At 54.0% G+C, this 25,332-nt stretch overlaps 11 protein-coding genes across 11 annotated transcripts; 5 read left to right on the plus strand and 6 right to left on the minus strand.

The window, feature by feature from the left end:
• Positions 1-6: 6 nt before the first annotated feature.
• M421DRAFT_100449 (acyl-CoA N-acyltransferase) lies at positions 7-607 on the plus strand (the record flags this gene model as incomplete). The annotated part of the gene is made up of 2 exons (XM_033586520.1): positions 7-192; positions 263-607. 2 exons carry the CDS (start codon positions 7-9, stop codon positions 605-607), a joined length of 531 nt encoding a protein of 176 aa, XP_033449586.1.
• Positions 608-1,191: 584 nt separating this feature from the next.
• M421DRAFT_17618 (DUF1613-domain-containing protein) lies at positions 1,192-2,895 on the plus strand (the record flags this gene model as incomplete). Its single annotated transcript, XM_033587841.1, has 1 exon — positions 1,192-2,895. A coding segment is annotated over one exon (1,704 nt), but the record flags the coding sequence as incomplete, so codon positions are not given.
• A 192-nt stretch (positions 2,896-3,087) lies between these two features.
• M421DRAFT_136774 (Plectin/S10) lies at positions 3,088-4,056 on the minus strand. The gene is made up of 5 exons (XM_033587433.1): positions 3,939-4,056; positions 3,789-3,802; positions 3,607-3,690; positions 3,372-3,557; positions 3,088-3,285 (listed from the first exon to the last, which is right to left on the minus strand). Exons 1-5 carry the CDS (start codon positions 3,974-3,976, stop codon positions 3,281-3,283), a joined length of 327 nt encoding a protein of 108 aa, XP_033449588.1. The 5' UTR covers positions 3,977-4,056; the 3' UTR covers positions 3,088-3,280.
• Positions 4,057-4,228: 172 nt separating this feature from the next.
• On the plus strand, positions 4,229-5,356 carry M421DRAFT_419872 (uncharacterized protein). Its single transcript, XM_033592274.1, has one exon. It carries the CDS (start codon positions 4,352-4,354, stop codon positions 5,177-5,179), a length of 828 nt encoding a protein of 275 aa, XP_033449589.1. The 5' UTR covers positions 4,229-4,351; the 3' UTR covers positions 5,180-5,356.
• Positions 5,357-5,557: 201 nt separating this feature from the next.
• M421DRAFT_419873 (N-carbamoyl-L-amino acid hydrolase) lies at positions 5,558-7,364 on the plus strand. The gene is made up of 2 exons (XM_033592275.1): positions 5,558-5,828; positions 5,876-7,364. The coding sequence occupies exons 1-2, from the start codon at positions 5,596-5,598 to the stop codon at positions 7,146-7,148; spliced, it is 1,506 nt and encodes a 501-aa protein (XP_033449590.1). The 5' UTR covers positions 5,558-5,595; the 3' UTR covers positions 7,149-7,364.
• Positions 7,365-10,020: 2,656 nt separating this feature from the next.
• Positions 10,021-10,624, minus strand: M421DRAFT_136904 (uncharacterized protein). Its single transcript, XM_033587434.1, has one exon. The coding sequence runs from the start codon at positions 10,540-10,542 to the stop codon at positions 10,045-10,047; it is 498 nt and encodes a 165-aa protein (XP_033449591.1). The 5' UTR covers positions 10,543-10,624; the 3' UTR covers positions 10,021-10,044.
• An 82-nt stretch (positions 10,625-10,706) lies between these two features.
• Positions 10,707-11,987, minus strand: M421DRAFT_100455 (uncharacterized protein; the record flags this gene model as incomplete). Its single annotated transcript, XM_033586521.1, has 2 exons — positions 10,707-11,552; positions 11,613-11,987. 2 exons carry the CDS (start codon positions 11,985-11,987, stop codon positions 10,707-10,709), a joined length of 1,221 nt encoding a protein of 406 aa, XP_033449592.1.
• A 139-nt stretch (positions 11,988-12,126) lies between these two features.
• M421DRAFT_419876 (uncharacterized protein) lies at positions 12,127-13,116 on the minus strand. Its single transcript, XM_033592276.1, has one exon. The coding sequence runs from the start codon at positions 12,984-12,986 to the stop codon at positions 12,384-12,386; it is 603 nt and encodes a 200-aa protein (XP_033449593.1). The 5' UTR covers positions 12,987-13,116; the 3' UTR covers positions 12,127-12,383.
• M421DRAFT_136920 (uncharacterized protein) lies at positions 13,106-14,242 on the minus strand. Its single transcript, XM_033587435.1, has 3 exons — positions 14,044-14,242; positions 13,882-13,988; positions 13,106-13,621 (listed from the first exon to the last, which is right to left on the minus strand). The coding sequence occupies exons 1-3, from the start codon at positions 14,047-14,049 to the stop codon at positions 13,225-13,227; spliced, it is 510 nt and encodes a 169-aa protein (XP_033449594.1). The 5' UTR covers positions 14,050-14,242; the 3' UTR covers positions 13,106-13,224.
• Positions 14,089-18,418, plus strand: M421DRAFT_419878 (ankyrin). Its single transcript, XM_033592277.1, has one exon. The coding sequence runs from the start codon at positions 14,436-14,438 to the stop codon at positions 18,279-18,281; it is 3,846 nt and encodes a 1,281-aa protein (XP_033449595.1). The 5' UTR covers positions 14,089-14,435; the 3' UTR covers positions 18,282-18,418.
• A 5,751-nt stretch (positions 18,419-24,169) lies between these two features.
• Positions 24,170-25,155, minus strand: M421DRAFT_419880 (uncharacterized protein). Its single transcript, XM_033592278.1, has 3 exons — positions 25,050-25,155; positions 24,642-24,999; positions 24,170-24,586 (listed from the first exon to the last, which is right to left on the minus strand). The coding sequence occupies exons 1-3, from the start codon at positions 25,071-25,073 to the stop codon at positions 24,522-24,524; spliced, it is 447 nt and encodes a 148-aa protein (XP_033449596.1). The 5' UTR covers positions 25,074-25,155; the 3' UTR covers positions 24,170-24,521.
• Between the last annotated feature and the right edge of the window lie 177 nt (positions 25,156-25,332).

Here is a 25,332-nt window from a genome sequence, read left to right on the forward strand (position 1 = left end):
ATCACAATGGCCCTCGAAGCCCCGTCCAGCGACGCGACAGCGCCCCTCTTCAGCCCGGAACTCATCTCCCCCGAGGTGCTCAAGGCGCTGCCGGAAGGCTACACATGCCGCCCGATCCAGCGCCAGGACTATCACAACGGCTTCCTAGATGTGCTGAGGGTGCTTACTACGGTTGGCGATGTCACTGAAGAGGCAAGTTGCAGACATTACCTGTAGATTCCGAGAACGACACAGAGCCACAGCTAACGTGCGAGTCACGCAGGCCTGGAACGAGCGCTACACCTGGATGTCGAACCGCAGCGACTCATACTACCTCCTCGCCATCCTCGACACCAGCTTGCGCATCGTCGGCACCGGCGCGCTCATCGTCGAGCGCAAGTTCATCCACAACCTCGGCGTCGTCGGCCACATTGAGGACATCGCCGTCGCCAAGGACCAGCAGGGCAAGAAGCTCGGGCTGCGCATAATTCAGGCGCTAGACTTCGTGGCCGAGAAGGTCGGCTGCTACAAGTCCATTTTGGACTGCTCGGAGACCAACGAGGGGTTCTATGTCAAGTGTGGGTTCAAGAGGGCCGGGCTGGAGATGGCGCATTACTATGGACGATAGGGTTGAGAGTGTGGGACTTGGATGGAGACTTGCATTTGAGGCGTTTACATATCTCGGGAGGCGGCTGCCCTTGAGAGTGGAGGGAACTAGATGCTAGATAGACGGTGTATGAAAGTATGCACGTGGACATTTTGAATCGGTCAATGCTTGTAGCGACCCAATTGGAAGCATTGAAGTACCAGCCCTGCATCTCTCCCTCATCGTTTCGTCGTCACGGAGTGTTGTTCCTCTTCGTCACCACCTCTCCTTCGAGCATTGCGCAAGCGAGAAACTAGTCGACTTTCTCATTCTTACAAGGATGAACACCGGAACTTGAACTACACCACGAACACACATCAGCCTTTTCACAAAATCCGAAACATCTCCTGCAGGCCCTAGAAGCGCACAGAGTGCTGCAACTGACGAGTGTCGCATGCAACAGGCAGCAAGGGACCCGTGACTCACGCCCAAGAAAGAGATAGCTACAGATGGCCCAAAATGGGGCGGAGAAAGCAAAGTCCAGCTTGAGCCCGGACAAAGAGCATGTGGAACAAGGGACTCGAGAGCAGAATGCTATACTTGAGAAAAAGCCAAATGCCCAGCCGCTTCCTGAAAAGTTCGAACCTTACGACCCGTCATCAGCACCAACACTCTCTTCCGGCCTGCCACCTGAACTCTGGGAGCTCGTGCAATCTGCGCCCGCCAACTTCACACCACAGTACTTCTTGGACGTCAGCCGCAACCTACTTGAGAACCCAAACTTGACGGCCTCACACTTGGCTCGCGCAGAGCTATCGTACACCAGCTTCAACGATGCGTCTTACAACCCGCAAGCCACAACGCCTCTGGAACTGGCAGACATCATCAAGCATCTACGAGTAGAGAACCACCCACGACTGGTTGAAGGCGGGATCGAAGGCTATGATCTGACATGGACCGTAGTTCGAAAGCTGATCCCGCGCAACCCCAAGCTCGACAACATGATGATCCAGACCTGTCACCTCTACACGTCAACAGCCCCCGTGACGATTCGCATCAGCGGTAAAGAAGAACCAACCCAAGCAGAACGCTACCTAGTCATCTACATCCCGCACGTCGCCTCTCCAGAAGAGATTCCCTACTACCACCCGATCGCCCAGCGCTTGGGCATCCTCTACACATACTTCTCCGCCACACCTGCCTTGCTCACATCCCGCGGTCACCTTAGCATATCCTTTTCCCTCTTCCCCTCGCATCCTCTCGACAACAGACTCTCGCGCACCGCGCTCAAGCTGCTCGAAGTCATCCACAAGCACGCGCGTGGCCGGGCGGCAGGCTACAAGAAACGCGTGCAACACGACGTCATCATCCCGCAGAAACCGTTCCAGGACACGTACGCATATCTGAAGGGCAAGTACGCGAAGAAACTGATCGAGAGGTGGGTGGAGCAGACGCCGCCCGGGAAGCACGTCTTCGAGGATCTGGGCATCAGTGCGTTTCTCATAGAGCTCTGGGTCAGCATGTACGGATCAGGCGAGGGCGAAGAGAGGAAAACGTCAGCGCAGGAGGCATTTCCTGGCTTCGTCGACATCGGGTGCGGGAACGGACTCCTGGTGCACATCTTGAACGAAGAAGGCTGGGCTGGCTGGGGTTTCGACGCGCGGCGGCGGAAGACGTGGAACACGTTCCCTGCCGCGCATCAAGAAAAGCTGGAGGAAATGCTCCTCATCCCCGCCGTCCTCAACACGTCGACTGCAGGGGCAGAGGCAGAGGCAGAGGCAGAGACAGAGACAGAGCAAGGGCAAGAGCAAAACGTCCCTGTGCCTGCGAGCCACGACGGTGTCTTCCCCGCAGGCACGTTCATCGTGTCCAACCACGCCGACGAACTCACGCCCTGGACGCCGCTCCTCGCCTCCCTTTCGCGCTCGCCGTTTATCGCCATCCCGTGCTGCAGCCACGACTTCGGCGGCACGCGGTTCCGCGCCCCGCCGGTCAAGAAGTATGTCCCTGACGACGGGCAGCCGAAGGGGAACAAAAATGCGCAGCCGAGCGCGTATGCGAGTCTGTGCTCGTGGACGAGTGCGTTGACGGAGGCTATGGGGTATGTGGTTGAAAGAGAGCATTTGAGGATCCCGAGTACGAGGAACATTGCGGTTGTAGGGAGGCGATTTGTTAGTCAGGATGACGAGAGGAGTATGGAAGAGAGGCTGCAGGCGGCTAGGGATGCGGTCGTCAGGGAGATGGGTGGGCAGGTTGGTGTGGAGCAGGTAAGGAACCAGTGGGTTGCGAGGGGAAGTGGGTTGATGATGCCAGGGAAGGGTGGGCATTAGATACGTTTGTGACAACTTGCAGTGCAGTGCGAAGCGAGAAGAAAGTCTAGGAGAATAACGGCAACATAAAACCTGCCATGGTAGACGAACCAACACATACATTGTCACAGTGGGTAGTAGACAGCACTGAACGAATTGGGTATCATTGTGAAAGTGGTCGTCGAGTGCGAAGCCGCACGTCGTACGAGGAATACATTCGTGGTATCATCCTTTCATTTCGCCGTATGCCACCAGGTCCTGTCCCTTTTTGTAATGCAGCAAAAGATGATCCTGTATCTAGCCAATACTCCTTAAGCGAAGGTCAATCGCTTAGGAAGCAGGGGCGCCACGGCCCCGCCCGAAGCCACCGCGGAACTCAGGCTTGAACTCGCCAGGGGCAGCGCCCTCAGGCTTCTCGCCAGCATCGCGGCGGCGGTAGCCACCCTCGCGGTCGCCACGCTCGCCGCGGGGACCGCCACGGCCGCCACGGCGCTCGCCGTCACCGCCGAGCATGCCCCGGGGAGGAGCAGAGCGCTGCTGCTTGATGTGGGTCTGGGGGACGATCTCAGCGGGCAGGTGGAGCCACTCGCGGAGGTAGTCGAGACCCTCGGGTGTGAGGGTGTAGTAGTAGTACTGCCACGAGAAGCGGGTCTTGACGTAGCCGCGGGAGGTCAGAGACTGGCCTGCACTGGATTAGACCATGTCACGCAGCACGTCGCTGGGGGCACTAACAAGCCTTGATGACGAAAAGGTTCTTGGTGTCAATGTCGCCGTGCTTGGGAAGGTTGAAGTCCTTCTTGGCAACGAGAACGCCCTCTGTGGTGACCGTGTGTCAGCCTATCCTTGTATGCAGCAGAGCTGCGAAAATGTACGAGTGTGCCATAGCCATGGCTCGCGCGTGGGAGAATACTAACCTCGGAAGAGGTACCTGAGAGTGCATTGTTAGCAGTAGTTCTTCAAGCAGATATGGGGGACCGAGTGCTATTCGTGATCAAGTCGTAACTTCGTGCGAAACTTGCGAGCTCGAGCGCGGCGTCGCATTGACGGCAGTAAGGGTGACTAACTCGTGAATGGCTTTGCGATCGGCCTTGGGGATAAGCATCTTGACGGTTACGAAGAGTCTCGTGGGATGCTGCGGTTAGTCGAGGGCGGATGAAGAAGTACGGAAAGAAATGGCATGCGCGGAGGAGAGGTTTGTGGACGGGTCTCGCTTACGATCTGCTACACCAATCATGCGCGTCTGCTCGCCCCACTCCTGAAATAGCGCGGTGAGCATCCAGTGCCTCGCGGCTTGGCGGAGAGTGGAGGCAGACGCTCGGGCCACGCCGTTCGCGAACGCCAATCCTCGCTGCTGCCTCGACGCCGACATCAGAACAATACTCACCATACCCCAAAATTGTGAAAAGCGCCTGCACACTCGCTTGTAGCTCAATTCTCACAACTGCGAGACCTCAACTACGGTTCTTCAACTTCCAACATGGAGCACATCTCGCAGTCCCCGGTGACGGTGATTGTCAACAGCATAAAGGGCCAGAATATCGCCTTCACCACACCAAAGGACGCCTCCCTCACATCGCTATATGACACACTGTACGAACGTGCGCCATGGATTCAGAACTCTTCCTACATCCTCACCACAAACTCCCGTCGAGCGGTCCGCCATGCTGAAGAGCCTGTCTCCAGCCTCCTCTCCTCGCCGTCAGACACCTTCCTCTCGCTGCGCCTGACTGTGCCGCTGTGTGGTGGCAAGGGCGGTTTTGGATCGATACTGCGCGCTCAGGGCGGCCGCATGTCGTCGCGCAAGAAGAAGAACCAGCAGGACGCAAACGCCTCTTCACGAAACCTAGATGGTCGACGACTGCGCACTGTCGCTGAGGCAAAGAATCTTGCCGAATACCTTGCGATCAAGCCTGAAATGGAGCAGCGTGAAAAGGATGAGCGCAGGAAGAGGTGGGAAGATATTGTAGCCAGCACAGAGCGAAAGCAGGAAGAGCTACAGAACGCAGGCGGTAAGGCACGCTTAGACGGCAAGTGGCTTGAAGACAAGGAAGAGGCTGAGAACAGGACAAAGGAAGCCATCGAGAAGATGCTTTTGGCGCAGATGGAGATGGAAAGCTCGGAAGAAGACGAGGACGAGACTAGGCCCGCTGCTTCATCATCGAAGCCTGCGCAGCAGCGCCCCATGTTCGGCTGGGATGACGAGGACGACGAGTTCATGAGCGACAGCGACGAAGAGGAGGAGGTCTCCGAAGAAGATGCCAAGCAGGCAAAATTCGAGGGCAAAGGGAAGGGAAAAGCAGCGTAATTGCACGAACCTTCCGTTTGGAAAGAGCAGCGGTGCAACAGGAGTTATTACAGCACTCGGTTCAGGCGTTCTTTCAGCGATTCATTCGATACCCGGCTTGTACACTGGTGTTTGGTGAGCACGACGAACAATAAGTATTGTCATCTCCACAATCCACACGAACTCCATAAACATCATGCAAGGATTGTGCTGTGCCGATTGATAATCTTGAACCGACGGACAGGGTAGCGGGCATGTCGCCGACGGCTAACCCTATCAGAACCAGCCCCTCCCGCATTCTTATCGGCAACTGCAGCCCGCGACCCCACAACTAGGCGTATGTCATACGACTACACGCCTATCATCCTTCGCGATTCCATGTTTCTTATTGACGCTCCAGCCATGTCTCTTTCTTCACACTTTTCAAGACTTTCGCAATGGCTTTGTCTGCGATTAGACAGCCTGCGCTTCGAATCGCGAGCAGACAATACCCCGCATTATTGAAAGGTAGCACCACTTTCAGAGCTACCTTCTCGACGTCGCCGAGATGGCAGATACACACCAAGGAGATGACTGAACAGCACTTCAAGGATCTGAAAGTAAACCAGCAACGTTTGATGGAAGACATTCACCACACTTGCAAATGGGGAACGGGTGAACGATGGGGCGAGTCAGTTATGCCCGAGCGTCACGACTTGAAGATATTGATGTTTACAGGGCGCCTACGGAAACTGGAATGTCTCGTCTTGCCCTGTCAGATAGTGATAAGCAAGCAAGAGATTGGTTCGTGGAGACGACGCAGGCTTTGGGCTGCAAGACTACAGTCGATGAGATGGGTAACATCTTCGCAGTCCGACCAGGTTTGAAGAATGATAAGCCACCCACATATGTTGGAAGCCACTTGGACACGCAGCCGACAGGTGGTCGGTATGACGGTATCCTTGGTGTTACGGCTGGTGTAGAGATGCTGAAGGTTCTGACTGATAACTGGGTCGAGACTGAGTATCCTGTCGGTGTGGTGAACTGGACGAACGAAGAAGGTGCGCGCTTCCCAATGTCTATGGTGTCCTCTGGTGTGTGGGCTGGCTCCATACCTCTCGAGAAGGCACACAACCTTCGCGAAGTACACCCAGGGACCGCGACCCAGAAATCCGAGCTTGAGCGTATTGGCTACCTTGGAACGACACCAGCAAGCTATGAGGCCATGCCCATGGCCGCACACTTTGAGCTTCACATCGAGCAAGGCCCGCTCCTCGAAATGGCCAACAAGAAGATTGGTGTTGTGACAGGCGTACAAGCCTACAAGTGGCTCACCGTCCACGTCAAAGGCCGCGACACCCACACCGGCACCACCGACCTGAAGTCGCGCGCAGACGCCCTCCTCGCCGCCTCGAAAATGATCCTCCACTCGCACAAACTCGCCACCACCCACAGCGCCCTTGCCTCAACCGGCATCCTCAACCTGAAGCCCGGCTCTACCAACACAGTCCCCGGCTCCGTAACCTTCAGCCTCGACATCCGGGCCAAGAAAGACGCGACTGTCGCTGAACTAAAAGCCCTCCTCGAGCGCGACTTCCCCCGAATTGTGGCAGGCGAAGATGTAGACGGTATCAACTATGGGTGCACACGCGGCCTCCCGCTCTCCGTTACGATCACAGAGGACTTCGACTCGCCGGCCACAACGTTCCATTCTGACTGCATCGACGCGGTGCGGAAGTCCGCGTACTCTGTTCTGGGCCCTGATAGTCACAACTTGGTTTTGGAGATGACGAGCGGTGCCGGGCATGATAGTGTGTATGCGAGTAAGCGGTGCCCGACGAGTATGATTTTTGTCCCGTGTAGGGAGGGTGTGAGCCATAATCCGAGGGAGTTTTGTGAGGAGGTGGATTGTGCGATTGGTGCGCAGGTGTTGCTGGAGAGTGTTGTGCGGTTCGATAGGATGAGGGATGAGAGGAGAGTTACGTGGAAACAGGAGCCTTATACGCTTTGATCGTTGTGTAAATGTATCGAGCCTGTCATAACAATTGTGTCTTTGTAGTTCGTTGCGCTTGTAGCTTTGTATTGCCCGCTGTACTCGCCCTTTTCGGTTTCACCAACGCCGAGTCGTTGGGTCGCAGGTTCTTTACTGCCACGAATAGAATGGCTACATGGGCGCCGGCCCACCATGCACTAAGCTCGTAGACCAATTCTGCAAATTATATGGAGCGAACTTGCCCTTCCTTTTTCGGTCTTATACTGACAGGGAGGATTTTCTGCTGGTTGGTGAGGCGTTCGTGTTGGGGTTGATAGATGGGGAGTACAAAGGTAATTTCGAGGAGATCGTTATACGCTGATCTGCTTTTGCATTTCTTTGGTAGATTGAGTCTTCAATGCAATAATAGTCGATGAACGGAGCGGTGCCATTGTTACACGGCCTGCTGTTTGTATTGACGAACTCTACGGCAAATCATGTACAGCAGAAGTCACGGAAATTGACCTGTTCCATACGATATCGTGGTCTCCCGGAAAAAGTGTCACACTTACACGAGGATGAAGGTTTCGGCTTCGTCATTGTCCCAGTCAACAGCTGATCCGGGGTCAGTGAGATTCAAGACGGTGTGAGTTTCTGAGTTTATCCTCTCCATGCATCATGCCATCGACATAGATGGTTGTAATAAATAGCCAGCCTTCACCGTCTTCAGATTTTCGAAGCAGACAAGATAATTTCAGACCGTGAAGAATCGCGACGCGGTCTCTTGCTTCTGTGCGCTGATCAGGGGCATTGATATAGCCAAGTTGACTGCTCTCGAGTAGTAGAATATGACCGTTCAGGTGTTGACCGACATTAAGAGACTTTGCAAGTCTGGCTTCACTGCTCTGTTGCGAAGATCCATGCTGGTGGTACAATGCTTTGAAGAAGTCCTCGCCATCAGAAATCGACACTCTATTATATTATCATCGCAGAATATTGCCCGAAGGAATGCACGATTGAGCACCTCTGATAGTTCTCGAGTGGAGTACTCAGGAGGGACCCCGTTTTCAGTGTTTGTTGAAAATTCATATTCTTCTGACCTGGATTTGTTCTTGGAGCGGGTTTGAGCCTCTCGGTATGAGCACTGTAGAAGATTTGCCAATGCCAAATCGTCCCTCCGGTCAAAGTACGCACCCATGCTATCATGAAAGGTCTTGAGCTCAATGCCAACAACATCAACGAGTCTGCCCTGAACAACCAGTCGGTCTTCAACTATCCTAGTTGGACGGCTCCACCGACGATCATTTGGCGCGGATGGCGATGTGTCAGGATATTCCGCCCAGGTGAAGAGGTGTTTGTGCCATTGTGGCACCCAGCTTGGTCGCCGTCCTGGCACAAATGTGTTCATTTACGTGATGACGCTGAGATCCCCGGCTGCCTCTATCATGCATCTGGTGCATCTTTGCGAGATATCATCAATCGATAGCTCATAACCCACGAAGTCGACTGGCAGGAGATTATCCGCAAAGCCCACAAGAGTGAATATCTTGTCTCTAGGATATTTGCATTTTTGTTTACCCAGCTGAAGCATAATGGTAGGAAGGTCCAAGTATTCCTGATAGGCCATGAGTCTCTTCGCTGCGCTGATCCCGCGCGGCAAAACATGGTTTATGATGGTGTATGTGATGCATTCCACAAGAAAGTCACGTCCTGGGAAAGCTATCGCTGAGTCGCTCAGTTCAAGCAAAGCTTTCCAAGACGTGAAAGCGTTGCCTTGCAAGATCGTGATATGCTGTGCAAAGACCGCCTCTTGGAAGATCTATTGTCGCCAGAACCAGGGTCTAGCAAAGACTGCCCATCGTTGCACCCAATCCAGGATGCTTGCGCCACGCCACTGCACGTGGGGATCGTGCTTCAGTTCAATGGTGACGTTCTCAAGCTCAAAATGTGATTCTTGCCCGAGCTACACAATCACCCCTGCGGCAGTCTTGTAGATATCAGCCATACGTCTGACTTGTGCGCTACGTTCGGCCAGATCATATCTGATCGATACAGATATAGTCAATTTTTCATGCTCTGGTCGTTTGGAGGCGATCAAGCTGTGCAAGCAAGTCGCTACGTCTTCAGTGACTCTATGCACTTACTCGCCACTGGTTTCGCTGGAGATGAAAACACCAGTAAATAGACCTGTGCTACCCCGACAGTAGGATATAGCTTCGTAATCGGGTGCATCTGACAGTGGTACGGTCTTGAGTTTGAATCCGGTCAAGACATCCCCGTTGATCTTGGCATCACGGAGGTCAAGTAGTCGTATGTGGTCTTCTGGCAGAGTTCCATACTGAAGTGGACAACAATCCTGTTGGTCATTCAGAAGCGAGTCTTGGAGGTATGTTGACACTCTTTTCGGTTGCTCGACAGTCGTAGTACCGGTTGACGATGGTTCGGGCTCAGTACTCCATGGTCTCCAGTCACCAGTCGCCGTAAGCTCGGAAAACCTGGGGAAGCGCGCCGGCTCTATAAGCCTCTTGATAAGCTCTTCCCAGCTAGTTATCGTCTGCGTAGGTAGCCCGACATGTTCCATCATTCTAGCTTGTTCCGTCTCTTACAGTGACAGCTAACCGCACCCCCAGTGGCAGGAGCCGTTTTCCCCACCAAGGCTATACGATATCGGCGACCCGTAACCGTTAACGATCGTGTGAGGTGTCCAGGGCCGGATGAGCGCACGCTGAGTGCTAGGCGGCATGAAATTGAAAGATGTTGAGTGAATCAAAGCTGAAGTAGGTTGAAGGTGCGGTAGGTCAGTCAGCTTACCTCCAGGGCTGGGGCGCCAGATCAGGCTGAATCTCAGCCTTGCCGCACCCAAACGAGAGATAGAGTCGCTGGGGTGACGATGTCGCGGAACAGATGGCATGCGGTTACGAAGGTTCTGAAACAATTAAGCTTTGAGTTTCTCTATTAGCTTCTGTCTGACAAACCCCTCCACCTCCTCCACGCTCTCCACCACCGGCACCCCAAACCTCGCACAAACAACCCTGACATTCCCCCTCTTCCAAAACCCCTGAGGACAGCAAACCACCATCTTCCCCTGATTTCTATACAGACTCGCATACATCCCCAGTTCCAGCAAACTAATCGGCGCCTGCGTATCCGGCACGAAGTAAATCACAATCACATCCGCAATTTCTCCTTGATCGAGTTCCCACTCGACCTGCGCGACGAACCGCGGGTCCGAGGTGTCTTCCACCCATGTACTGTCCCAGGCGGTGCAGACCGGATTGATGATTGTAATGGGCAGATCGGAGAGGGCGGCTGTGAGGGCTGATTGCCAGGGTGTAGTGGGGGTAATGCTGCCGTAGAGGATTACTGAGGGGGTTGTTATGGGGGCACGGGAGGGAGGATTGTAGGTCGTTGCTTCGGGTGCTTGTTCTGACATCTTGAGTACTATGGGCGTGATTGTGAAGGGTGGACGTGTTATGGTAGCCTGACGCTGGTAGAAGCCAGACCCCACTTACCGTCAGCTGCCACTAGCGCGGATTGAGCAGCCTGATTGAAATGCCGGTAGTCAATTTTGTTCGCATCGTTCGATTGCTACAGTGTCTATGCAACCCTTGGTGGTGTACGTCTCCCTGTGCCCGGCATCGCCGAGGGAGGTGTCCGAGTTCCAGGTAGTCTTGCTCCACCTGTAGGGAAGTTCCTTGCGCTAAGGAACACACCCTTGACGGCTCTGATATCCTGCTTCAAGATCTCAATCTGGTCTTTCTTCCCATCCTTGCCCGAGGGCAGACCATAGCTGCTCCCGTACAGTCCACCCATGCTGTTGTAGTATTGGCCCTGATAGCTCATGTCGTTGAGGTAGGTTGTCAGATCTGACACCTTGGTCTGCAGGGAGTCGTGGGAGACGCGGCCGTTTGTTCGGTTCGCAACGATTTCGTTCAGATGTGAAGAGATGATCTTCAGCCGTTTCTCGTGTGCTGTTACTGTAGGATAGGCGTCTGTGTCGACAAGCGAGGGTCGTCTTGAAAGATTGGGCGTGGTTTGTGTCCCGTAGTCGCGATGATATAGTTCAGTAGGATCTGAGTCGGCTTCTGACACATCGTCACCGACCTCCGAGGTAGTTTTCTTGACCTTGCTGGCTGGATCTACCGAGACAGATTCACTAAGCTTCTTGTTCAGCTCTGCCAGTTGCTCTTGCGTATGCGCCGCAAAGTCGTGACGTGCTTCGATTAGATTCTCTGCCATGGGCGCAATGATGTACTTGGATAATCCATACATTGTTGCCATTAGTCCGCCTGCAACGTAGGCTGTGTTTACTAGGCGACTGGTAGTTATCAACGGTGGTGGCTTTTCTGTCTGCGCCAAGAACTCTGGGTATGTGACAATAGGCGGTAGTTCTCGAGGTTGGGGTGGCGGTGCAGGAGATGCTTGTACTAGTTGGGGAGATGTCTAGGAATTGTCAATTTTGCATCTCCTGAAGGTGAAGCGCGCGTTCAGAGGAGTCCTTACTGTCGACCAGGCTCGAGCTCCAGCTTCTTCTAGATCAGGGGATGCATTCTGTTGGACTGCTTTCCCTAGCAATGTCTCAATGTCTTCTGAAGACACGCCTTTCGCCCCCAGGAAGACTGCCTTCTTCTCGCGTGGCGCATTGCGAATGTTTGGGTCCTCAAGAAAACGACTCGCTTGATCGAGTAGATCTGCGCTCTTTGTATCGTTCGTTGCTGCTTCTGACCGCGCAGGCTCTTCTGACCGCGCAGGCTCTTCTGCAACTGGTTTTGTGCTATCTTCCGCTGCGTTCTCCGGCTTCAGCTCCTTGTCTGCAGATGACGAAGGCGGATCGGTGGTGGCTGTTCGTTGCCAGGCGGGTATTGATGGTTTCGACATGACTGCATGCAGTTTCTTTGCGGTCCAGAGCGCGTTACGTGTTTTGTACGGCGATGAAATGAAGGCGTGTCTATAGGTATAAGCGCGTGTAATGATGCTCGGAAGTGATGGCTGGGCCGAGGCAAGAGTTCTGGGAACGCTTTCCTTCTTTTAGACTAGTTGAGTTCGGCCGTTGTCGTGCGAAAGACCCCGACAACGCAAGCAAGTTTGCCAGCAAATGGAGGGCGCTATGTGTGCAAATCCTTACTCAAATGTCTCCAATTATGACTGACTTCCTACTTCACACCACCAAACCTGAACTCGAAGCTACACCTCCGAAAATATACAACATTGACTGAAATGAGAAATCGTGGACACCCTTTCCAGCACCGCTTAAAACCGTCAGGTTCATCACGCTTACGCATACATCCAGTACTGTGCCTGATATTGCACCGTAACAACCTCGCCTTCCGCTCTACCCTCGCAGTTGGTGGGTGCATGTCCACCGACGGTGTTCAGCCGGTAGATGAACTTGACGTCGCTAGTAGAGCCATCGGTCTGTGCCTGCAGCCTGAGCCACTTGATGTCGGCGCTGGGGTTTGGTGCATCAACTTCCTCGACCTTCTTCGACTTGGTGTTACCCAGGCGAGGGATGTCGAATTCTGGGGTCGTGAGATCCGCAAAGAAGTGGTTGCCAATGGCCTGTGCCCTGATAATGCTGTTCTGCGCTTCAGTGGGGTTGGCGACTTCACAAGAGGCGTTGTATAGCTCGGCTTTGGCGCCAATTGATGATGGGGCGGACTCCGGTGTTGCGCAGGTGTAGTTTTGCGTCCCCTCTCCATGAGCGATGAGAACGAGGCGCAGATCCGCAGAAGGTGGTGTTAGAGCGTTGGTAGGCTGAGAGACATTGCTGAGATTGCAGAGTGCAGTCCCACAAGTGGTGTTGTTTTCGCGGGTGCAGAGAGGTGCTGCAACGGCGAGCGGCAAAGCGCAGGCCGCGAAGATGCTTGTATACAGCATTTGTGTATAAATGGAAACGGGTATCGAGCTGTCAGAAGATGAACGAGTGATAAGTGTACAACAAATGCGAACCGGGCTACCAGAGCCTACAAGAATGAAAACGAGGAAAGGATGTCTGATTGCAGGCGCGTGCTTGCTGGGTACTCCAATGCCGGTTACCGAGTCAATTTATAAGTATCCACTGTGTTACGACATTTTCGGTGGTACAGGTTGCGGCCCAGCTGCCACCCTGGTCATATCAAGGGTTTGGACTCCAGATGAAGAACGAAACTCTCCTGCATGTTGCTATCGTTTCACTGCGAGCAGTATGACTTGGTTCATGGTTCTTTGATAACGAGCACTGCCTTTTGAAGCTACTGGGAGAGTTTCCGGTAGGCAAGATGGGATTGACTTCTCGAAACGTTCCCACCTTCTGGATGGAGCTCATGGACCATGGTGGACCTGGCAGCTGTTGACAGGGTGTGCTCAGGCGCTCGCTTGCCGCAGAGCGAAGGCAATCGAACCGGAACATTGCATCAACGCACCTGCCGTTATTAGCTGGTAAAGGTGTGTACCTACAGCTCGTCTCGAGCTTGTATACTCCAACCGCAATTGAGCGCACATCATCTGGCGCCAGGTGCTGTGGAGGTTTCATTCTATTGAACACTTCGTTACCCTCTTTGTGAGCGCCTAGCTAATGTGATCGGAAAGAACATTGAATGTCATCTCCAGATCTTCTGTGGAGGTCTCGAAGACTCAATTGAAACGGTACCTGCAGACTTTCTGAAACGGGGGGTCTCGGGCAGGACCGAACGGCCTGGGAATACGAGCATCGACTGACGACCGTTCCGACACAGCCGAGTAAGGATTGAGTCTGTAGCGGCAGCGGGCGCGTAGGGTGCGGTGAAATACCTACTTCGTCTTGAAGAAGTCGCAAACTCGCTTGCGTCTTCGGCCGTCACCATATTCCGCTCTTCGTCCGCGGGGTAAGGCCGTGTTCACCGCCGCGATGAACGGATGTTTCTAGATTAGGCTGGTTGGCTGATTTTGCGTCAATCAAGGCACTAATGACACTAACCCGCATCTCCAGACTGTTCTAGCCGACTTCCCCAGTGCAACGGTATTGGTGGCCGATCAGGGTCGATGAGAGATTTTCGAGATGCCGGAGTTGCTGTGTGGTTGACTTGACGTGTGAAGGTAGGCGGCTCTGCCTCGAGATGACGATTGCGATCCAGCGTGGCAGTAATAGAGGATACTGTATGCTCACGCAGCACTCGGAGCTTTGCGCCTTACGACGGACAGAAGGGTGACGTTTTCTGGTTGGCAAACTGGTACCTAGGAGGGTCGGCATCGGCTAGTGCGTTGGCCGCACCCTCCGCACCGGTCCGCGCAATACGCCACGGCAAGAGCCTTGGGGTCTAAACACGTCGTTGCGCCTCCAATTCCTCGACATATTCACACATCACCATCATGGCTCAAGCTAAGAGGAAAGTCAGTCTGGGCGAGCTCATCAGCCACGCGGGCATCACCCCGGTCGCTACCCGACAGCCATGCCTACCCGCACCGTCACAACCTGGTAATTCCTCGAGCGAGGAGGATCGCACACAAGCTCGACATATTCTGATCAGAAGGCGGCAAAAGAATCCGGAGAGTAGAGACGCGGTGCTTAAGCGCATCTTCAAGAGCTCTAAAGAGAAGGAAAAGGCGCTGGACACGACACAATGGGAGTTCTCCCAAGATGAGCTGGATCAGGCTTTGTCCGCCGTAATCCGCAACTCCGAATCCAGCCCTGGACTTGTACACGCCTTCTTGTCGTTGGGTGCTAAAGTCAACTTTGTCGACACTTCTGATAAGAAGAAGTCCAAGAACAACGCGCCCAACTCTGGCCTCCGCCGTCGAAGCACAGTCCTACAACAGGCTGCTACCCTCCGCAAAGCAGACTCCGTCAATATACTGGCCTGTTCTGGGGCAGATCAGACCACGCTGGACGAAGGACTCAAGGCTGCCCTGGCAACAAAGGACCAGGCATGCATCGAAGAGTTGTTACGACACGGAGCAGATCTTAACAGGTTCCCCAATGCACTAGGTACCGCCGTACAGTCTAACGACCCGGACTATGTTCAGCTGCTGCTGAGGGCGCCCAAAGCGCTCCGTCCCGAAGTCATGTCATCATGTCTCTCTGCGGCAGTACGACAGAATTCCGAAGCTATAGCCTCACTCCTCATCCGCTACGGCGCTGACCCCAATTTTGACTCAGCCAGTGCTCTTAATTCGGCTATCGGCAAGGAAGACTGGAGAATGACGCTCACGTTGGTGTCTGGACCGACAGCTATTGCACCCCACAACCTTCAAAGACTGCTCGACACCGTGATGCGCTTACGGACATGCGTAGCAACATTGCAATTCCTGCAGTTGCTGTTCTGTTGCGGCTTGCCTCCAGCTAGTATTGGTCTACCCGATCTTCTCATTTGTCGTGTGCGAAAGGATGACACTCCTGGATCGAAGATGATGATCAACCATGGTGTCCCAACAACAGCAAAAGAAGCCGAGTGCCTGCGCCTTGCCATCGAGAACGAGAATTGGATTTTGGTCGATGCCATTCTCGATACTCCAATCAAGGGACAACACGCATCAGCAGCGTTGGACGTACTGCAACTCAGCACCCCCCGGCCGGAAAGGCTGCGCGTTCTTCAGGGCTTACTCGGAAAAGGCGCCGGTGGTGTTTCACTTGGTCGGTGGTTGAGCCTCGCTGTCAAGGAACGTGATGTGACTCTGATGGAGCTCCTTTTGAGCTCAGGAGCGCCAGTAGATGCTCAGACCATCTCTCTTGCAGTCACACAAGCCGACGAGTCAATACTCCATCTGCTCTGCAGTAACGCCCCGACTTCTGCTTCGACCTCGCCAGCGTTGCCGTTAGTCTTTGGTCCTCACGGTCGACGACATCCGAAGACACTGCTGCTGTTGGACATCCTTCTCGCGCATGGCGTAGAAAATGGTCCAGCACTCCAGACGCTACAGATTGCAATCAGAGGAGGGCCAGAAAATCTTGACATTGCTCAGCGACTGCTCGCAGCAGACTCGAAGCTCCTTGGATCAGCATTGGAGTATACCATCGCACTGGAGGATCCTGCCAAGAAGAAGCCTCTTATGGACGCCCTATTGAAGCTTGGGATCCCTCAAGAAGCTCTCGACAAGGCTCTGACAACTGAAACGCAATACGCAGCAAGGACTAAAGACCTCAGCACCACCACGATGCTTTTGAGGCAGGGAGCTCCTGTGAGTGGAGATGCCTTGGGGAGTGCAGTATCATTTGGAGACACATCGCTGACGAAAGTTCTTCTTAGTGGGAAACGCCAACCGTCACGATCTGATGTTACGAGGTCATTCCGTACGCTTTTCCTCGAGAGGACCCTACAGGATGCAGCAGTCGATGTAGAAAGCACAGTATGCATTGCTGAAATGCTACTAAGTTGTGGTGTCGAGCCGCCGGCTGTAGACGCTGCGCTGCGAGCTACGCTCGGCATCACACATGACTCTCTGCACATAGGGGCTCTCATTAACCTCTTGCTGCGGCACCATGCAAACGTCAACAGTGCGGATGGCGTCTGCTTTTTACTCGCAGCGCAGAAATCCAACCACAGCATCTTCGAAAAGCTATTACTCCATCAACCCAACTTCAGTCTTGTCATTCCAGCGTTACTCAGTTCCAAAATCGCAGACCAAGTAGCGATGTCCTCAATCAATCTTTGTTTTAAACATGGATGTACATCTGATGGGCTAGATTTGGTACCATTTGGAGATCGCAAGATCTCAGTGCTCATAATGGCGATGCAAAATTACCCTCGCCATGCACCACTCCTCAGGTCATTGCTTGATCACGAGTGGAGCCCTGAAATCATCATCCGCGAAGTGATCGATCCAACAAGTGGCGAAGAACCCATCTCTGCCATTTTGTGGGCTTTGCTGCAACCACAGAAACGGATCTCGGATTCTGTTGTGCGCGAACTCCTAGCTGCCGGTGCTTCCGCCACGCGTGCATCTCCCATATCGGGCATAACACCGCTTTCAGTCGCCGCACGTGAGAGCCGGGGTGACATTATTCAGGCACTACTTGAGCGTGGAGCCGACCCATCACATCGGGACAAATGGGCACGATCTGCACTATTCTACGCTAGCAGTAGGTCGGCTATGTCGATTGTCCAGGCGTTGGCACCGACGGCACTGAAGGACGATGGAAGCCTACACGAGGCAGCACGGTGCTTGCACGTTGATGCAGTGTCTGTTCTGATCCAGCATGGGCATAGCCCGAACTTTCCATCTCGCCTTCATGAAGGGAGAACTCCTTTGGGCGAGCTATGTCTCCACGCGGAACCAGCCACTGGACAGCAACGCTCGCGCGTACAACACTTGATCAGACTCCTGCTTGATTACGGAGCAGACCCTCTCTTCAGAATTCGCAACGAGAAGTCCAGCATCCTCCTCGCTCTAGACAATCCACACGGTGCCCTGGACATAACCGAAGCATTACTTGAAACCGAAGTCTGGGAAACCATTAACGATGAGAAGCACGCGTACCACTCATCCGGTCTGACATACTCACCCATCTCTTACGTCGAACACATCTCCACACTACATCGCGCCACGATTAAACCCAAACTAATTGGCCTCCTCCGCGACAAAGGCTGCGTACCACGCTTCTACTCCTCGACCGCCGATCAGCCCACCGGTGCAATCGGCATCCCGCCGTCCATACTGCGCCTCGTCGATCTTCAAAAAGAACATATCCTGGCGCTCAAACATGCCGAGGACTCACATGAGCACACCCGCACTCTCGAAGAGACCACACACCGCGACTTGTTGCGCCGCAAGCGTGAAGCGCAGGACGCCGACTTGGCCGCCCAGTCCGCCGCGCAAGCTCACTGGCAATCCCTCGAGCAGCAGAAACACGACTTCGAGGTCCAGCGCGTGCAAGCTGCGGAGTGGATGAAGCGCGCCGAGAAGACAGCATGGCACAACTTGACAATGGAGCAGGAGCGCGATGCAGCAGCTACGCGACAGAAAGCAGAGGAGAGGAAGGCGAGTGCGGCGGCGGCGCATGAGGCGAGGATGGTGGATGTGAGGAAGGGGGAGATTGAGCATAGGGCGGGTGTGGAAAGAAGGATGTTGAAGGAAAAGGAGGAGTTGTATGACAGGAACGTTGCACGGCAGAAAGAGGTCACCAGACGGCTGAACGAGAGTGCGCAGTTGCATGCTAGATTGAAGCAGGACAGGCCGGCGATTGAGGGGTCGTCGGGTCAATGGGGAACGGTAGATTGATACAGTTATGATTTCCCAGCGTTCAGCTGTGAATGACGGCAGATGCACCTGAAGCATCCAGTTGACATCGAATCTATTAGGTAGTATGAGGTAATCAGGGTATCGCAATCCCATTAGGAATTTCATGTTCAGTACACACCATCTTCCCTACTCACATATGAGCGACATGACGTATAGACCACAGATGGGTTACATGCAAAGCGAACCGCTCCATGATCGCTATCTACAATAATTATCCGACTACTTGAGGTCTCCCTGAACAGCCTTCCTTCCCTTGCTCCTACGCTCAGGATGAGCCTCCCTGAAGTAGGCTTCCATAGTGCGTATCAAGTCCGACTCATCAGTCTGCAAGTCGCGGGTAAGCAATATCCACATGTTTGCAACGTGGTATAGACTTACAGGAGTAGCTGCACCGCCGCGAATTTGAACGGAAGCCTTCGAATCGGCAGCTTCGTTCTGACCCAGGTTGATGATTGCATCAACCTCCCCGAACTGATGCGCCCATGGGCCCTTGGGGTCGATGGGACCAGCTGCGGCTTTTGATGGGGTAGAAGCTGTACCTACAGTGGTGTCGACTGGATCTCCAGGGTTCGAGGCCTCGCCGTTCTCAGCTGGCTTCTTCTTCTTCTTTTTCTTGTGCTTGTTCGCCTTCTTTTTCTTTGCTGGCTGAGAATCCGGTGTGACTGCGTAAGAAGAATCCTGGCCATCCGTGCGCTCTGCGCGCTGCTGTTCGAGAGCAGCAACGTTTGCCTCGGCTGCTGCAGTCTCTGCCCTGGTGGCAGCTTCAATTGTTAGCACATTCCCGTGCGTCCAAACATCAGACCACTTACTAAGCTGAGCCTCAAGGACTGCAACGCGGCCTTCATCAGCACTGGAGGTCTCTTGAGTGCCCTTGTGCTCCGACAGCTGCTTGTCGTACGCGGCACAATTCACATCTGCCGCTTCCAGTTCTTCCTTCTTGGCAGCTGCGAATATAAGCAATGGATCGACGAAAGGACTGAAATGTTGCTTACCAATCTGAACTTCAATGGCTGCAAGGCCCCTATTGACAATCTCCTCTCGGGAGACGGTGCTTGACTGGGTGGCCACAGGCTGTGAATCTTTCGAGTCCGCAGTATTCTGGCTCAGGTCAAACAACACGATCTCATCGACCTTCTCGACGAGAGCAGCATTGTCGGTGACACTGGACAATCGGGTCAGTAAACGACACAGCTGGGGCAGAGGGTGTCCATACAGTTTGGCCATCTCCTCGATTGTTGCGACGTTGACGACACGAGCGAGGATCTCGGTGGCCGTGTCCGGTTGCAACTTCTTGATCTTGGGAAAGAGCGCGCTCGCGTACGTCTTCCTCTTCTGCACCTCGTTCACATCCATGCTCAGATGGTGTCTGCTACCACCAGCTTGAGCAGCCGGGGCCTCACCCTCATCTGAACTCAGGACATCTTCCATGGTCGGTAAGTCAGACCACGAGTATTCTGAGTCGTCAGGTCCACCGCAAGCCTCGTCCATGATCTTCTCGTATTTCTGAACGTCATTTTCCATGTCGATTGGGCCCATCCACGGTGGGTTGGGCGACTTGGGGCGGAACTCAAGATTCGGCCAAGTTAGACCTGGCTTGGTCGTCTCCTCCGCGCCCTCTGTAACGGCAGGGTTCTTTCTCGTCTTCCTGTTCTTTTTCTTTCCAGAAGGAGTTGACGAATCACCAAAAGCCACAGCAGTGTTAGAACCTGGCATGCCGCTAGCGACATCCCTGCTGTCATCTTGCTCAGATGACTGTGCATCCGGAGCTGGGGCGTTCTCCTGTGTATTCTCCTTTACCGCCGTCTCCTGCGTACTTCCCTGGGATTCGACTTTCACGTCCTTCTTGGTCACTGAGCCGGTCTCGTGGGAAATGCTGGTGCCGTTGGTTTGCTTACCATGGTCCTCACTCTTGTCCTCTGCCGAAGCTGTAACTTTGGGGGCTGATGTTTTGCCTTTCCGCTTTTCTGGCTTGTCGCGGTTGCTGTCAGCAGTCTTTTGCGACGTAGCAGATTTTAGCTTCTTTGTAGATGCATTCGTGTTCAAGACATCTCGAGTGGTTGGAGGAGTAGCTGCACTCATGCTAGCTGACTTAACATCAACTGCAAGCTTCGCTTCAATGTCAACGTCAGTCTTATCAACGGTGCCGTGCACGTTGACAGTCGTTACGTTCGCAGCTGGAACCTTCTTTGCGACAGATTTACTGGCTGCGACCTTCTCGGCTTTCGCCTTCTGTGTCAGCTCTTTCTCTTTCCTCTGAGCTTTTTTCTTCTGCTCCTTTTCCCTCTTTGCCTGAGTTGCCAGTTGCTTCTTACTTAGGGGAAAGAGTGCCTCAGTCTGCTGAGGGCCGCTCTTCTTTGTCTGTTCACTGATAACGGTCAATGTCGTGGGCGCATTCGTATCCTCCTGTGTGGCTGCTGGAACTGCAATTGCCTGGAGCTCGGCTGATGGCGTGGCTAGTACTTTTGGTGCAGTTTCAGGCAACTCGTTCTCTGCTGCTGTAAAGATAAGAGCGTCCCCTGACGGGATATCGACGTTCTTTGTGGCAATATCAGTGGTAGGAGCCGGGGTAGTGGAACCGTGGTTCGTGACGTCCGAACCAACTTTTGAATTTACCTTCGCTTCCAGGTCAGACTGTGATTCGGCTGCGGAGTGGAAGCTCGCTTCATTCTTGAGTTCGTCATCCGAAGGTGACACTTCTGACTCAAGAGGGATCGAGAGCACTGGCTGTGCAACAGTATCTTTCGCGTCAACCTGCGATTTGACCAGATCCTCCTCAACCATGATCTCGGTACGAGGGTCAACCATTTGTTGGGCCTCAGGGCTCGCTTGCTCTAGTAGGAACTTCTTGGGTGTGGCCTTTGCAGCTTTGTCACCCGCGCCTGGGTTCAAAACAATAGCTTCTGTATCGGCGGACTTGGCAGCGTCTTCTATTGCGACAGGAGGAGTCATATCGCTGGCTTGAGGCTTCTCAGTCTGTGCGCTGACAGTGGGGATGGTTTCATCAATGGTAATTGACTCTAAGACGGGCTCGTCAGCTTTGGCGCTTACGTCCAAATCATCAGTCTTGACTGCTTTCGTAGGTGGAGTGGGCTTCTCTTCTGTGGGTAACTCCTGACTTTGCTTCCTCGGCTTCGCCTTGCGAGTTTCGGGACTGCCAGCAGTAGCTTGAGATTGCTGAGTCTGCTTGCCCTTCTTCTTCTTGGGCAGGTCGCTTCTAGCATCCTGTGGGGAGTACGACAGCTTCTCCTTCGTCACAGCAGTCGAATCTGTGACATCGTTGCTCTCGTGAACCGAAGAGACGCGATTGCGACCTTCGCGGTTGTTGGGATTGCTTGTGTACCGGGAGTAGGCTGAGGGGCCTGCCTCGACCACGTCTCGCTGTGGAACGTCCAACGTCTTCTTGAAGAACCGCTTGGGAACTGTGATGGAGATTGTGAGCCCACGAATAGTAGGATTGTGAATGTGGAGCGCCTGCTTGGCAGTTGTGCAGCTAGAGAATCTATGGCTAGTCAGCAACATGCTTTGAGTACTGCAGATATATGAAGGCCAACCTACCCAACGAAGGCATGCTTCCGAGCCTGGATCTGTTGCGGCAACTGAGGGCTAACTCGAAGGTTGATTGATGTCGGCCTAGTACCCAGTCGCTCTTGAAAGAGGGCTTGCAGTTCTGCCTCTCGGATGTCCTCTGGCAAGTCCTTTACGTACAGCTCGTTCACAGTCGTGTTCTGTGGACCGATCCAGTCAATGTGGCAGCCGTATTCCCGATCTTGTGTAACCGTAAGATCATCCTCCAAGTAAGGCTTTGGTCCAGGAACGTAATGGCCTCCTGTCTGTGGCCGTCCATTTGTGTACTGGCCATGGTAGGGACGGCTACCTGGGAATGAAGGCTTGCGCTGGCGGCCGTTGGAATTGTGCATACCATTCTGATTGAACTTCTTGCCGTTGGGACACCCTGCACTTCTAAATGCTACATTGTTGCCCTCGTAGGGATCGTACAAAGCGTTGCCATTAGCGTGCTGCTGGCTGAGACGACGATCGTTCGGGTGACGTGGATCCACATGCTGCATGGGCATTCCCGGATGTCCTCCGTAATGCACGTTCGTCATGTCGGCCATAGGCATAGCGAACGGTGGGACCTGTGTATTAGACGTGTATCGTGGGTAGGCATGCACCATTGGAGGACCCGGTTTTGCGTGATGAGACATAGAGCCGGGATGCATGGCGCCAGTAGGATGAGGCTGGCCTGCCATTGTTCCTGGTCCCATCAGGTCCTGGTCGTACACAAATGGCATCATGTTTGGCGTAACGCTGCTCATCTGATGGCTCATTGCCATGTGCGCTTGGTGGAATCGTGGCGATTGTGTCGCTAACATCGGGCCAGCATGCTGACGGGGACCGAATCCTGATGAGATGCGAGGCATGTTCTCAACATACGGGCTTGCTGGCGTGATCTGATTGTGCGATCCAGATGCGGAACGGGCCCGAGTTCGAGGGTAGTGCATGCTAGAGCGCGCCATGTTTGGACCGACAGCATGATGTGCAGGCAAGACTGGCACCATGTGTCCCATGGGCTCGGTATAACCAAGTCCTCCTACAGGACCGGCAGATGGGGCGAAGCGACCGTTAACAGGTGCACCGGCTGGAAGGCGAGGGAATTGTTGCTCTTGATGCCAGGTGGAAATCGCTTGCGTATGCGGCATTGTAGGCGCTGGCCTGACAACAGGAGTGGATGCTATGATCATGTCAGTTGTGGCCCGATGGCAGGTATGCCATGATCGTCTTACCTTTCGTTGCAGTGGTTGTGGCAGCAGGTGCGCTCGCAGTAGCTTCGACTGATGCTGGAGCTTGCACAGTACTGTGTACCACAGAGTCCTTGTGACTCGTGACCGGACCTCCTGGAGCACCGGCTGCATCCTTGGGCGGTACCGACATGCTCTGGATTGCGAGCATATTTGTGCGGAGGAAGTGCGCGACCTTCCAGAGGAATACAGGTGGGTAGTCGCGGGTCTCGCCATTGACAAATATCTTGTCCACGATCGAGAGGTGACTGGCCTCGTCGTAAAGCCCTGTGAGGTCACCTCCAATAAGGTTCAGTCGCCCGGTGTATTTCTGAGCATACTCGCATGCATACTTCTGCACTCGAACGACATTGTCACGCTCAATGAAGCCGAGCATCTCTGTGAAGTAGCCCTCACCCTCGATCTGAATGTCATGATCATCCCACAGGTCGCCGATCTGCCAATCTTGTTGTGGAAAAATGTCCATATACTGGTAGGGGTACTTGCGCAGCAAGTGACCTGCCCCAACAACGACGTCCATGACTGTGTCGCTGCGCGCAATAGGCTGGCAGAATCTTGGGTGCTGTAGTCCACGCGGCGCGCGGCGCCCCAGATCTGTGCTGAAGATGGCGCTTCTTCGACCTTGCTGTGGCTTGACATTGCTGTTCGAGCTCACTAGCGGTGCGGTGACGGTATTGTCTGAGGGTGCAGGTGACACGGACTGCTTCGACTCTGGAATTGTCGGCTGACTGTTTGAGCTGACTGCCGCAGGCAGCAACTGTTGCATTTCGCCCATGGTGGCGCAAGTGGAAGAAGTAAATACAAAGGCTAAGAGAAGAAGTCGAGAGACAGAAGCTTCAACAAAGCAAGTGCATATCGCGGGACGCCGTACGCCGGTAGGAAAGAAGACGTTGAAGGCGGCTTGTAGAGAGTGAAAAGGTGGTGGGAGTGAGTGTAGAGGCCGGAGCCTGTTGGCTATAATGGAAGGTGCTGTCTTGGCGGGCGCAGCGGCGACGTGAGGTGAAGGTGAGTCGTCAACCAACGAATGATTCCGGGGAGATGCGTCGTCTTTCCGCAGTTCGTTGCTGGGTGATGGAGGAGCCAGCACCTGTAGACATTGCGCACGAAAGAGCTGCCATTAAGGAATTGAGACAAAACAAACAGGACGAAGACGCGGGCGGCGGTGAACTAGACAAACAAAGCGTGCGAGACAGGAAAATCTACCGTCCTCTCTAGGGACTGGCGTGAAAGGAAGCCACCTAAGGTTCCTGCAGGTACCCGTCGCCCGCACGTCAGTGCTTATGCACGGAGCAGCGGTGAGGGTCCTTGCATGTTCGATGTGAAAGTTATCGAATGAAGCAACACGAGACAGCGGTTCAAGAAATCTAGATGACAGACCTTGTGTCAGGTGTCTTTTGTGCTACATGCAACGCTCAACCTCCTACTTCTTCTCAGCCGAGATGCCCTTGAGCAGGCTCAGGATCTCAGATTCGCTGTCGCCAGCAACTGCAATCTTGTTAGTACACCCTACAAACATATCATACAAATGCAGTGAACTCACCAGCCTTTCCCTGATTCCAGTCTACAACCAGCGGCCTCTTGAACGTCTCCCCATCCGCCTTCAGCCTCCTCAACGCATCTGTCTCGTCCTTGGCTCCCTCAATGATGCGTCCGACCGCACTCGGTCCACCCAGGTACTCCAAGATATTCTTGAGCTGGTCGGCCGTGGGCGGTGCCTCTGTGACATCGAGCTCGAACTCTGTGCGCTCGGCCTTGTTCTGGGCATCGTGACTGCTGGCTTGGTCTTCGGTGGCAGTTGCAACGGATTGCGCGTTGGCTTGCTTGAGGATGGTGTGAGCTCGCAGAGAGGCCTGCGAGGAGGGTTTGTGGAAGAGGGTTACGACGTTCTTTGCGCCGTGCTGGGGTATGCTCAGTGGTGCATACTAGAAGCCAATTGGTGAGAACGTACCTCGCCGAAGATTCGCTTGAACATATTGATGGTGGTGTTTGGGGTACTGGGATTGAAGTTGCTTGTTTGATGGTAGAGCTTGGTCGGAGCTTAGGCGGCTGATGAGCTGAGAAGCCAGGGTGACGTCGTTCGCTTGGTCGGAGCTTTGTGCCTGAGGCGCGTCGCTGACCAACCGGCTGCAACCCACTCATCCGCCCTCTCGTGCAAGACTGCGGGGATGTGCGACCTTTTGATGGCGCATGTGAAACCTGAAGCAAGCAGTGATGGGTCTCCAGCCGTGAAT

The sequence above is a fragment of the Didymella exigua genome (genome assembly GCF_010094145.1).
Source record: "Didymella exigua CBS 183.55 unplaced genomic scaffold M421scaffold_11, whole genome shotgun sequence".
Classification (NCBI taxonomy): Eukaryota; Fungi; Ascomycota; class Dothideomycetes; order Pleosporales; family Didymellaceae; genus Didymella; species Didymella exigua.